At 35.9% G+C, this 13,343-nt stretch overlaps 1 protein-coding gene and 1 long non-coding RNA gene across 4 annotated transcripts in view; one reads left to right on the forward strand and one right to left on the reverse strand.

Moving 5' to 3' along the window:
* Positions 1 to 5,128, reverse strand: part of LOC139812376 (uncharacterized) — a 149,541-nt gene extending 144,413 nt beyond the window's left edge. Inside the window, exon 1 of the long non-coding RNA XR_011731862.1 lies at positions 4,900 to 5,128. This is a non-coding gene — a long non-coding RNA (uncharacterized lncRNA). The remainder of the gene's footprint in view (positions 1 to 4,899) is intronic.
* Fas3 (fasciclin 3) overlaps positions 32 to 13,343 on the forward strand; it is a 301,441-nt gene continuing 288,129 nt past the window's right edge. Inside the window, exon 1 of one of the 3 annotated variants that reach the window (XM_071777145.1) lies at positions 32 to 461. In XM_071777145.1, the coding sequence (XP_071633246.1) occupies positions 368 to 461 (94 nt within the window). In that variant the 5' untranslated portion in view covers positions 32 to 367. The remainder of the gene's footprint in view (positions 462 to 13,343) is intronic. The other 2 variants (XM_071777142.1, XM_071777143.1) reach the window with 2 other exon arrangements.

Here is a 13,343-nt window from a genome sequence, read left to right on the forward strand (position 1 = left end):
GAAGCGCTCCGAAAGTAAAGCGCGCGGCAGACGGTCTTCGCGCGTCGAGCTCACCGGTCGCTCTCTCACGGTCACGCTTCTGTCACGTCACTGCTGCGAGTACGGACGATTTCGCGACGAGGAAACGAGGACGGAGTAATATTCGCGTACGATCGCGTATCGCGCGTCGTTCCCGCGACGTACTACCGGCTCTCGCGCGGTGGCCCGCGATTTCGAATCGGCGTTTCACGCGGCGGCACATCCCGCGAGATTCTCTGAGTTTTTATTGTGTTCCTCCACCCAACCGCGGAAACGGTTGCGAGCGACAACGTGAAGTTCACGACTGGAGAATTTGGTTTTGCGACAAGTGCTTCTATTTCTTCTGTATATGTGTGCCGGAGCTGCGAGCGGCCGCATCAGGATGACGACGATCACCGCCTGGGCCTGTGTCATCGCCGTGCTGTGTTCATCGATTATTGAAGGTGCGCGTGACAAAAATATATAAGTTACATAACCCCACACGGTGAAATCCCGTTATGACGAGCGCGTCGTAATTTTCGAAGGCGTCGGCCGTTACCGGCCGGGTATCTAATCGAAATACCTACCGCGATATACGATGAACTCGGATTCCGAGGACGGGATTCGTTGTAATGAGATTTTACCGTGGTTTCATGTCCGTCGTCACGGACGTTGCGCGCTTTTCCGGCGCACGTTCGAGGGATTCGTTTCGAATCCGGCGCGCCAAAATAAAACGCGCAACCTCGACGATCGCGGTAATACGTGCGTATCGCGTAAAATACAGTACCGGAGCGAGTACATCCGTCAATATTCAGGGAGAGGAGAAGGAAGAGACCGGAAGTTCGCGACTTTTACCTCTCGGAGAAAACGCGTTTAGGCAAATGACGGGCGGCTCGCTCGTAACTTTTCCTCTCTCGCGTTTTCGCGTCACACGCGGGAAAGGGAAACTCGTGGGAAAACTTCTGTGTGTGTGCGCGCGTGCTTTGAAGTCGGAAGAGGCGAGAAAAGGCTGCTCGGTGTGCGCGCGGCGCGGGCGGCGGCGATGGCGATGATTCTCCACGCTATACGTGCGCTCGCGGCGCGGAACGGAACGCGTAACGACGTTCGCCGTCGCACGAAACGAACGTAAACGCCGGCGGGAAATGCCAGCTTCTCTCTCTCTCGACGTCGCCAGGGATTGTCCGGTGTCCGGCAGCGATGCCGGGATTAGATTTGGCGTTCTCCGGGACTGCGGCGATCTCGCCTCGGGCGCGAGACAAATTCGCAGCTAATGGCGCGATGGTGAACGCGACACCGGTCAAATATTTCGTGGATAATTAATGAATCGGTTCGCGAGTGCGATACGTCCCGGTGTATGACTCGGTCGATTAATAGGGCGATATTGATATTAAATATATAGAAAATTCTCGGCCGGGGGAGACAATTTGTAGCGCGGTGTTGGAGATGACGAGCGAAATTCGCCGAAAATTGCGCGACGTGATTATAATGAATTTGAAATTCGGCATAGGTGTGAATATAGCTATTATATATACATATGTATATATATATATATATGTATATATGTACGAGATTCGGCACGGGTGATTTATTGCGAGATATAAATATAATGCGTGCGGAATTCGATTAAAATGTGCAGGTAGGGTAAATATAATACGTGCAAATACCGGAAGGATTTTAATAGCGCAAAAAATATAGTACAATAAATTGGGAGGTGCAGCAGGTATAACTTGCAAAATTTAAAAAGCGATCAACAGCGCGTGTGATCGTAATGTAAAATTAATGTGAAATTCGAAGGCTGATTAATATTTCGTTGTAAATATGGCGTATTTTTGAAAAATATTTGTGAGCGCGATAAGCGAGATATCGCTGCTATGCGTGGTATTTGTTCGCTTTCAAAACGAAACGCGTTCCTTGTGACACCATAGTAGGTAGATTAGAGCTAATCGATCATTGAACCAGATAACGAAACATAGTAGGGATGGTGATTGTGTGGGTGTATATGCGGTGGCTTAAAAGTTATATATAGCGCAGACGTGTGCATTTCACATGCTGCATTCGCGTTCGGTGTAACGCGATGATAATACGCGTCGTAAATAATTAGGACAGTTTTGTATAAAGCAAATTGAAAAGACGCAAATTTTTGGACGTAAGGAAATTAAGGTAAATTTTTCATCGTCTCTATGCCGATTCAATATGACATATCGGCGTGACGTCTACTGCAATATTTCCAGCGCGCTGGGGTATAACTCGATTTTAAAATCCAGCGGAATTATATCGAGAAGTTACTCTATTTTGTTTGTAAATATAATTTTTCTTGGTTGCCGTCCGTAGAATCAATTTTTCCGTGGAAACTTTGTTACGAAACTCGCTCCGGAAAGGGCGGAAAGGGTCGTTGACTTTTTCATCATCATATCAAATAACTTTAACAACCGATAGGTTATCGCAAGATTATATTCCTGAGCATATATTATATTTCTAATCGTAAATAGGAAGTAGTCGGATAGGAAGATTATTATTCTTCGAACTTGGTTAGGTCGGTTACAAGTCGGAGATAGATATTGCCGCGTAACCCTTTCACCTTCGAGAAATTTGAAATGCTGATTGCTCGCCCTAATATAATAATATGTATTCTATACGTCAAAGGCATATTGAATAATTAATGAACATTAAAATATAACTTGGATAATTGTATTATTATTATTAATGCCTTGTTTCTCATTATTGTTACATTTAGAAAAATATATGCCTTTTATATAATTCTTAGTTACAAAGACAAAAATTAAACAAAACTAGCATTGAAAGAATTAGAAAAAAAACGATTTATCCGGAATACAGAATTTGATAAGATACGTTTTATTCGTTTTAATCCACAAGTCTAACAATCTATAGTTATCAAATCTGCGATATGAAAAAATTAGAAGTGATGAAAATGGATGGGTTGATTGATTTGCTTGCTGTATCCGTAAGATTAATATTGGTACGGAAACATAAATGATTATTTTTTTATTTAATTATGACTCGTGAATCTCCATAAAATACGCGTGCTTTTGATAATTCTACATTTTATGGCCTACGATTTCCAAATTTATGATTATTTAAAGTTATTACACATGAAACCGTAACACGCTAAGTAAATTTGATATACATCATTTATTTATATCAAATATTTAAAATAATAGTCTGAATTTGGAGCAATTATGATATTATTTGATTTTCTTGCTTATCAATAATAAATTAAATTTTTTCCTAAAAGTTTTACTGAGCTAAATTTATTTAACTATATTAATTTGTCTCTTATTAATTGATGCGCAATTGATTTTCTCAATCAGGAAAATTGAGCATTAATGAATTTTAAGTGTAAATGATTATAGAAAATTATATTACTTTCTAACAATATAAAGCTTCAGGAAAGAATAATAATAAAATTTAAAGATTTATTTAAATTTAAGAAATAAATTTTGGTAAGATTAGTTTGATTCAACCAATAATTACGTTTTTGATACAAAAATTTGAAAATTTACAAATAATAGCTTTTCAAATTTGTGTGTTAAAGAGAGGTCAATTTTATACTCGTTAAAGAATTCTATCATTAATTCTTGTCAGACTCATGCTTTTCCTGTATATCGTGATGATGTACGTTATTTTTGCCGCCCTGGGTTATTTAAATATTTTAATGTTAAATTACTTCCAATTAATTGTCATGAAATTTTAGCGAACGAGGTGACAGTCGATCGTTTGCAGGGAAGCGTTGCTCGGACGAACAATTAATATCGTGATATAATTGAAGAAAATTTCTTGTTATCCCCGCGAGTAACTTGTCGCAACCTATTAAGGCTGTAGACCGGAACGTTGATTATTTTGCAATTATCGTAGTAGTCTTATTTAAGAGCACGCCGGAACTGGTTACATTATTTCTCGCGATACAAGATTAATTCCTAACAGGACAATTGCTTTCTTGTTATTTCTTATAAAAGTGAAATAATTTTATAAAAATGCAATAAGTTTTGCTCGGTTTGATCATCATTATCTTCTTTTATCGAACATTTTTTATTGTAAAACTATACATATATGATTTTTCTCTTGAAAAATTAAATCTATTGGTTAACCATATTAGAAATTCGAAGCTTCATATAAATTATAAATTAATCAAGATGTTTTGTCGATAAATTAGAGTTAACTCCAAGAATTAATAACACTGTTTGGGATTATTTGCTTCTCGATTACCATACAGCTTAGAAGCTTTCTTTTAGACCTCCCTCTTTACCTACTTATATTATTTCTCGTTCATAGCTATATAAAGCGACAAAACAAGTCCAAAGCAGGTATAAAGCAAATCCAGTACTGGGCGTTTATCGATTTAAGTTGCGCGACCAACGACCGATATTAACATTATTCTATTTGCTACTGCTCGACATGATCCGCGAAGAACACCGCGGCGCTTTTATACTGGAATGAAGTTTTTGCATAGATTACGATATTTACCGTTAATGCAAGAATTTTATTGTTCTCAACTCTCAACACATTTTTAAATATTATGAGCTTTTCATATGTATATATTATATTGATGTTGCATTAAATTAATCTGCTTTACGATATTTACTTTCGGCGATTTTTAGGGATTAAAAAATAATATTAAAAATAAAAACTCTTGAAATAGGAAATTAAAAGGAAAATCTTTTAATATAATTTTCTCTGAACGCGTAACACATATTCGGAACATTATCCCCGACTGTTCGTCCTCGAGAAAATGTGTCGCGGCAATCGATACACTTGCGACGTATATATTTCGGTGAAAATGATGTGGTGTAAAAATATCACGTGTATATATCAACATCGCGTGTGCGCCATCATAAAATAATCTGAAATACGTTTTGGGGAGGGCGTATTTGTGATAAAACTTACCTCTCTCGCTTAAATGCCGTTCCAATTGAACTCGTGCTCACCTTGAGCTGTAAAGAAAGGCCGATGTAAATCTGACGTAATTGCGAATACTGGGCGTGGGACGTCAACTGTATTTGCAATAAGACGCAAGGTGCATTCCAAGTAAATTCCTTCGTGCTACTCGCATTTCTGGGATAACGCGCCCGCGCCGGGCGAGACTTATTTCGCGCGGAGACGGATTCGTCATGGCGGCGGGAGGAGATGTAATTTCATAAGGTCACTTGTTGCAAATGACGTCATGCACTCACCGACGAATTATTATGATACGGTCATGCATGTCGTAACCTAATTCCGAAGACGGAGTGAGTCAGTCAATCGATGAATGTCGAGTTGTTAGTAGGTATGCTTTGACTTTGATCTTAAATGCAACGTGCATTCACGTAGGATGCGGACGATAATGTCGTAGTGACCTAGCGAAAATAAGAACTCAATTAGGAATATTCTTCACTTTATAGAATATTTTTAACGAGTTATTTTTTTAGGGTAATATAAAAATACGATTATTTTACAATAAATAATAAATTTTAAATTGAGCTAATCACAATGCACATTTCACCTGAAATATGATTATTACTTAAGCTTTGAAAATTAAAATACTACTAAGAATAAAAGAATTTTGTCAGAGTCCTAAGTAGATAAATTAAGATATCATTAATTATATTCGTGGTTTACATTTATTGTCATCGATTTTTTTACTTTCTTTAGCCGAAAGAAATATGTCTTTTAGATCACAGTACTGCGTAATACTCCACATAATAGCCTCTGTAAATATAGCCTGTTCATATCGATTCTGAGTTGAGTAATTATGTGGATGATATGAATTAATCATGTGTGGGTGGTGCCTATGCATTTGTCATTTCCGTTCAAAATAGAACTAGTAAATAATATGCTTCGATAAATGATATCAGAAGCATTTTTTAAATAGCTGTGTATTATTGAGAACACAAATATGCGTGTAAAAAAACGGATACGATAACATGCAACATCCATTAAACATTGATTGAATATCTACGTTAAAATATAATAAACAACATTTCTTATTTTAGATATCATAAATCTGTTACTTTGTTTTTCCAAAATTTCCTTGTTTTTTTTTAGCATTTGTTAAGAGTTTTATCTTTTGCTACGTAAAATAATATAAAACGTTAATGGCTGAAAAAAGCTCACGGTAAAAATTTGTTTTCGTTGTTTTCTGGATACTCTTTGCAAATCATTACGTCGAGACGCGTGTTTTGTATTTGCACGCTCGCGAGACTGTCGGCCACCGCTAGTGGCTGCAAAAATATAGCAGAAGGTGAAGAGAGATTTTTGATAGTCGGTAAAAAATACTCGTTTGGTCGAGGGAGAATATTTATATAAACAGTATAAGAGTGGGAAGGGATTGCGAGAGAGAAGGCGAGCGGACAAGAAGGAGCGGAAGAGAGAAGGAAAGAGCGGGAGGGAGAGTGATATAGGAATGATATTGTTCGAAACGCGAAGAGGAAATGGGTGACTGGGGGCTTAAATTCGATACCTGATACGCGCGTGGTTGTTGGCAAAACCGTACCTTCGGGTGGATAAATACGGAAAGAACCTGCGGTGATTCGGCTCTACCGAGTGAAAATTTTCTGTCTCCGTTTGGACACATACGATTGCAGCCGAATGCGGTCGAGCTCCAAGTTTGCTTTGTAAACTGAACCGCCACGAAGTTACAAGGTGGGAGTCGGTTCCAGATTTTACGAAAAATACATCATTTCTCCGCTTTGAGGATTTTCCTCCGGATGAAATATCTAGCGAGTCTTTCATGAACTTCAAACGCGATATGCACTCTGTTAAGTAATCTTATCAGATATTATTCAAGACAGAGAGAGGCGAGGCAGAGTGCGTTATCGCGCACTATACTCTCGTTCGGAACACTTGTTACAACAAAACCAACTACATTGCTAGCCATATATTTAGCTTTTGTAATAAGATTAAAATTGTTTCATGCGAAATAGATCAGCTGAGAATAAATTTGAAACTTTACGGCAAGATAATTTTTATCACTTGTTTATGTTTCGATCGACTGCGTCTTTCGATGTTATAGCAGATTAAATTCCTGTCGTTTCTACTATTATCACTTTTACATGATGCTGATTACGTAACCTCAATTTACATGATTCGCGTCTGATGTATGCAAAATAGAAGGACGATGACGTGTCTTACATTGACATTTACCGATGAAATCTACGGTGTGAAATATGCATCGTGATAAAATAAAAAAATAATATGTAGAATAGATACACAAACATGAAATAGAAAACAAATATAAACCAACTGAGCAAACCAAAAACCACATAAAATACGGTTTTAGTTTTATCGTTTAAATGTTTAAACGCGTGACGAGTGTATCACAAAGAAAGAAAAAAGATCGAAGTCGCTGATGTCAGCGATCGTTAAATAAGCGTAATGTCGTTGCACGCTCAGTTATCTTATATGCACGGTGGCTTAAGTGTAGAAGAATGTAGGTCGCGTTATGAAACAGGTCGGTATGCTAATTAGCCGAAATACCCTTCATAATCCGAGCATCCGAGAGAAACAGGAATTGTATACAGTTTAAGTGAGTGCATATTTCCTAATATTTAAATATTACTTGAAATTAACTTCTGAAAAAATATATATTTCTCATTGTAAGTGATTATACAGAGTGTTACCTAAGTCAGTAAAAACTTGAGGGGATATTCTTTGGCTTATTTTAAGAAAAAAAAGTTCTATAAACATGTCCTAAACTGCTTCGTTTTCAAAATACAAGGTGTCAAAGTTGTGAAAAAAATGAAAATTTCGAAAATCTGGAAAACGTTAAAGATATTTTCTTCAAATTTAGTATGCGTATATGTGATATTAAGAACCATTTTCTACTATCGATAAAATATTTTTAGATCCACCAGGAGCGTGCATCTTTGACACTCTGTATTTTGAAAACGAAGCAGTTTAGGACACATGTTTATAAAACCTTTTCTTCTTAAAATAAGCCAAGGAATATCCCCTTCAAGTTTGTGTGCTTACTTAAATAACACCCCGTATATACATTCTTTTTATGTGCAATTTTATTATTCCTCTTTTTAGATTTTATCATGTGTGAATATGATTTATCAACTAGTACAGCGAAATTCCATTTTACGATATCGTAATTTGAAAAAAAAGGTAGACATAGAACATATCGTGTTTAAAATCAAGATTATTCGAAGCACGAGTTTCTGTAGATTCCTAGTATTCTTCTGTGCATAAAACGATTCCAAGAACCGCATAATTGTGGCCAATGAATAACACTTTGACGCATAGTTTTGTAATATATGCTATTAATGACGAATCCGGAAATTGTTAATAATTACTGCCACGAAATCGTGATATATAAGTCACCTAGCATTTCTATAACAACTATTTTGAAATATGCGTCATGTTTTTATCTTTATTTGCTAAGAAAGTTGAATACGATAGAGTCTAGAAACAAGTGAACTTTACGCAAGTAATCCATCGTCTTTAATTACCATAAGACAAAATATTATAAATAAACTTGATTTTTTGGAAAATGTATAGAGTGCATTTATGCGATATGGTACATTATACGTATTAGATATTTGATAGTTATGTAAAGAGAAAAAAAGATAACGGGAAAGAGCTCATAGAAACATAATTATAAATTTTTATAGAAAATTAAAAAATTATTGGTACAGATGGGCGTGTTAATGGTGTTCGTACAGTTGCACTCAGCGCATAAGCAATACATGGATGAGGACGCTGAGTGCATGCTAAGTGCAAGCGTACGAAGAGACCATCCATTTATACCGGTTTTCATGTTATGTTCTTGAAGTCAATTTGCACTCGATCTTTTTATATGGAAGAATAACGGCGATTAATTGCTTGTCGTAAACTTTCCCCATTTTAACAACTCAATTGAAATAAATTAAAATTATGGCTCTCTTGTACATTATACATATTCTCAAAGTTTAAAAAATCCTTAAGTTAAAATCTTTAGATTTCTTTCTGGTCGGTATGTGTCAATAGTTTTCAAATATTTGTATTATATGTTTTTTGTTTAAATCTCGCTGAAGCGGGTCAAATAACCTGCGCGACCGCAATCGATGAGGCGTAAACCTAAGCAGGTCGGATGCGTCGATTCAGAAGGCGAAACGTCCCGTCACGAGAAAAGGTACACGGCAGGTGCTTTCTAAGTGCTACACGTGTAGATTCGAATACACATACGTCCGCATACACACGTTCGCAGGACCAACCTCTTGGAACAGGTTCAGTGACTATTTTAGGCGGCACTATCGTCATTTAAACTCCTCAAATTATCAAGAGTCGGGGCGCTCTCTTATTCCATTCACAACTTCCTTTGTTTATTCTCGACTGGCTCGTTTTGATATTTTCAACGACGGAACGTAAACAATCAAAATGAAACAATCGTGACGTAACTCGAACATATGTATATCTCAGATTTTTTTGTGGGGCCCATCAAAACTTCTCATTCTTTTGCTTATTTCGAGAAAACTAAAAGTACGACGAGATCTCTAATTCTAATAAATATTATAATTTTGTGAGCTACCCAAAGAATTCTTTTGAAACTTTATTATATTTTATTTTGATCCGTTCCGTTTAATTTAATCTTTCATACTTGTTGAAAAATTGAAAATCTCAAAATTACGGATGCTGCACTTTATTGAATTATTTTAGATATTCGTATGCTAAACGGAAATAAAATTTATTATCGATCTCGATAGTCTATATACTTGGAAATCTCACATAAGTAGGATGTGACCGTGATTTACAATTGTATTAATATACAGTAGCAAAGTGAAAAGTATTGGCGAATGTATCGCAACCTGCGCCGGCTGGCTGCGCTTTAAAAGCGTTTACAGTTCCTGCAAATATACTGTTTAACGTACACGTGTGTGGGTTACTATATAGACATACATTATATGCAGTCACATAAATTTGTGTGCGCACAATCGATGCTTGAAATATCTAGGTACATCTGTATGCTGCATGCGCAGCGGATTACGCATCGATATCGCATATTTATACCTTCACATCCGCGCAGCAGCATTTTCTAATGCATCGCGAGAGCTTCGAGAATCGATGCGAAAACACGAACTATCGCTGATCGTGCTGTGTTCGACCACGCATAATTAATGGATTCAGATTCGCGGCAATGTAGACTGCACGCGCTTTTGTCTTATTGGGGAAACGGTTCGAGCTCTTAATTCCTCGATCTCTCTGTGCTAGAAAACACGATCGAACATAAAATACGACTTATCTTAGATACATTTTACTCATTAACATTATCTATTTACATAGTTAAAAGTAGAAATTTCACGGATTACAATAGAATTCCTTTTAATATAAAAAGAATAAAGCGACTTTATATCAAATAGAGAATAGATATGATTTTTTTTTAAGTTTATTCCGAAGAAAACGTGATTATTATTATGTTACATTATGATAGTAATAGAATAATTCTTTGTTTTAATCTATATCTATGAAACTTTTTCAAACACGGATATTTTCTTAATTATTTATCCTGGTTTTATTCTCGACGAAATAAAGAATCGCCAACATGAGATACGCCGTATATTGATTTACAGTTTGTAATTTGTACGTCGAAACGCGAGGAAAATTAGTACGAAAGCACAAAACTCGATCGACAAGAAACTCGCCGCGGCCGCTGCTCATAGCCATTGAAGATAAGTTCAGCAACTCGGTTATGCGATACTGCGAGTCTTCACTGATCAACGAGCACTTGCGTAGAACTTAATTGTACGTGGTCGAGCAGATGAAAGGATATTGACCCGGTCTAAAGAGCACATGGTCACGGAAAGGGACCTCGTAAAGAGCAGCACGCAAGTTAGCCGAACGTTCGCCCGCACGACTTTCGCTCCACCATGATTACGCAACGGCATTCGTTGCACGCGCGTCAGCGCGTTGCCAGCGTATTTTTCCGCCGTGATGACGAACACTTCATGTTCTCTCTTCTTTTATTCCTCTTTCGGCCAATTTACTTTTGTAACAGGAAATTGTAATCGTGGGATACACCAAAATTCGTGACAGCATTATCATTATACTTTCAACACTTAAAATTCGAATTATTATATTATTTAATTCGATAATTATTGTTATTCACATTTGGCGTGATTTCATTATTATTTGATTTATACGAAGGCAATTTTTTATTTCTTTTTATACCTTGTTAAATCTCAATAGCATTGAGTACACGAATTGTAAATTCTTTACGTTGTCTGAGCAATATGTATATGTATCTTTTTTTTGTTTTAAGAAAGGTCAGGTGTATGAAGTAATGATTCCGTACGTCTTGTTTTCTCCTTAACATTTACTCGAAGCTAATGTTGTTTAGCCGGTTTCTAGATGCGAGTTAATTAAGTCGCATTTCGCATGATTGGTCGCTGGCTTAGTCAACAGCTCGTTCGATATAATAATCGCGGATAAAGTAATTGCAAATCTCATTAAAATGGAATATGATCTTGTCGGAACTTTTGCAATTAGGTGTCGACGCGATGTTTTCGATATCGCGCGGACATCATCGGGAGCGGGCAAACTGCTAAGATCTTTCTCGCGGTTGGAAATTTAAATAATTTGATTATTTTTATTTCACGAGAGTGTTAACGACGCCTTTCGCGTTTCTCTAACACTTTGATTCATAGGCGTAATATTACTTCTGTAGGCCAATAGGTATAAATTTTCCAACATGATTGATCTTTTTTTTTGATCTTGCGATAAGTATAAGATAAACGTAAAAATAAAATCTTTATGTTTTTTATTTACAGAATTTAATAATAATATTTGTACACTGAAAAAAATTTATTATTTGCAAGAAAATAGATTTCTTTGAATTTAGTTTCTTTAATTCAAATAAATATTGAGTAGAAGATTCGAGAAAATATATTAAACTCAGAAAGATGTTTTCTTAAATCTATCCAATACTTCTTTGAATTAAGGAAACTAAATTTAAAGAAATATATTTTCTTGCAAGTAATACATTTTTTTTAATGTAGATAAAAATATATTTTTAGAGTCCGAAATTACATAAGTTATTATACCTTTTTTTCTTTCTCTTTCTTGTTATTTGGATACTTATATTTCTTTTCGCACTGCTTATAATTATAAATCAATATGCTAATTTTTAGTTCTGTCACGCACGTAATTACGTTAAAAAAACGTACTCGAGTTATTACAGGATTAGTATAATAACTCGTTGTTTCCAAGTAGAAATGTCGCGTGTAACGTCCGTCGTCTTTTTCGCCGGTTTCTGTTTTTACCTTTCCGTGTCAACGTATATAATGCCTTTTTAATAGAGGAGTGTACATACATTGAATAACAATATGTGTACATATATTTACAATAATAGCTGATATATGTTTCCGTTTTTTCGGTAAATATGTTGATCTGACCTTAATGACGTTGGATTATATCATCGGGTGGTCATATATCGAGCGAATTATAAAAGGAACGAGTCACACACAAAACGTGCGTGATATAGAGCACCTGCTCCGAATTTGAGGATATCCGGGTTTCATCCGGTCGATATTGAAAATATATCGCGAGATAAACATCACCGTTATATCATCTGAATTGCAAATGCAATTTGGAAGAGGCATCGCCTTTTTACCGCCGTATAGGCGCACGCCGATCGAAAGCGTGAACATTTCGAGCACCTCACCAACTTACTACGCTACACTCTTCGTATTTCAATATCGAAAGTCTGCTAGATTTTAAAATATCGACCACATTCCGGTGAATTATTTTTCTGTCATGAAACGTTTCTCGTGCAACTTGCAGAGACGCGAGATAAATAATTCAATACCATAAAAATGAAATTACGTGTACCTTGGAGAATAATGCAATGTTAGTAAATGTTTGATTTTCATGAAAGAATTAAACGATGAATTAAAGTTACAATTATTGTATTGAAATTTTATCATTGTTAATTAAATTATATTAAAGTATATTAAATTATTGTTATAGTTAAAGTTAATTGTTACTTATTGTATAGAGTGAGGTACTTATTGTATAGATTTGAGATTTTAATTGCTTTATCTTTTATTTTAATCATTTTTCTTGATTTGCACAAATATTATTTACCGTTGAAAAATATCCTGATATTACAATTTCTGACAAAATTTACATGCCTTTCATAAATATTGCGATATTTCTGATAATAATTATCATGTACCGTCTACGTATACGGATATCAAATCTAATTTACAAGATGGTTTCGAAGTATCTTGAATCAATTTCAGCCTTATTTGTTTGCCCAAATACATCTTTATCTTTATACGTCGATTTCGTTTTATACGTGTATCGTTTATTACGGTTTATAACGGGATGCTGTTGCGTGTCGTCATAAAGTATCTGACTACTATAGGTCATAA

Source organism: Temnothorax longispinosus, chromosome 4 (assembly GCF_030848805.1).
Source record: "Temnothorax longispinosus isolate EJ_2023e chromosome 4, Tlon_JGU_v1, whole genome shotgun sequence".
NCBI lineage: Eukaryota > Metazoa > Arthropoda > Insecta > Hymenoptera > Formicidae > Temnothorax > Temnothorax longispinosus.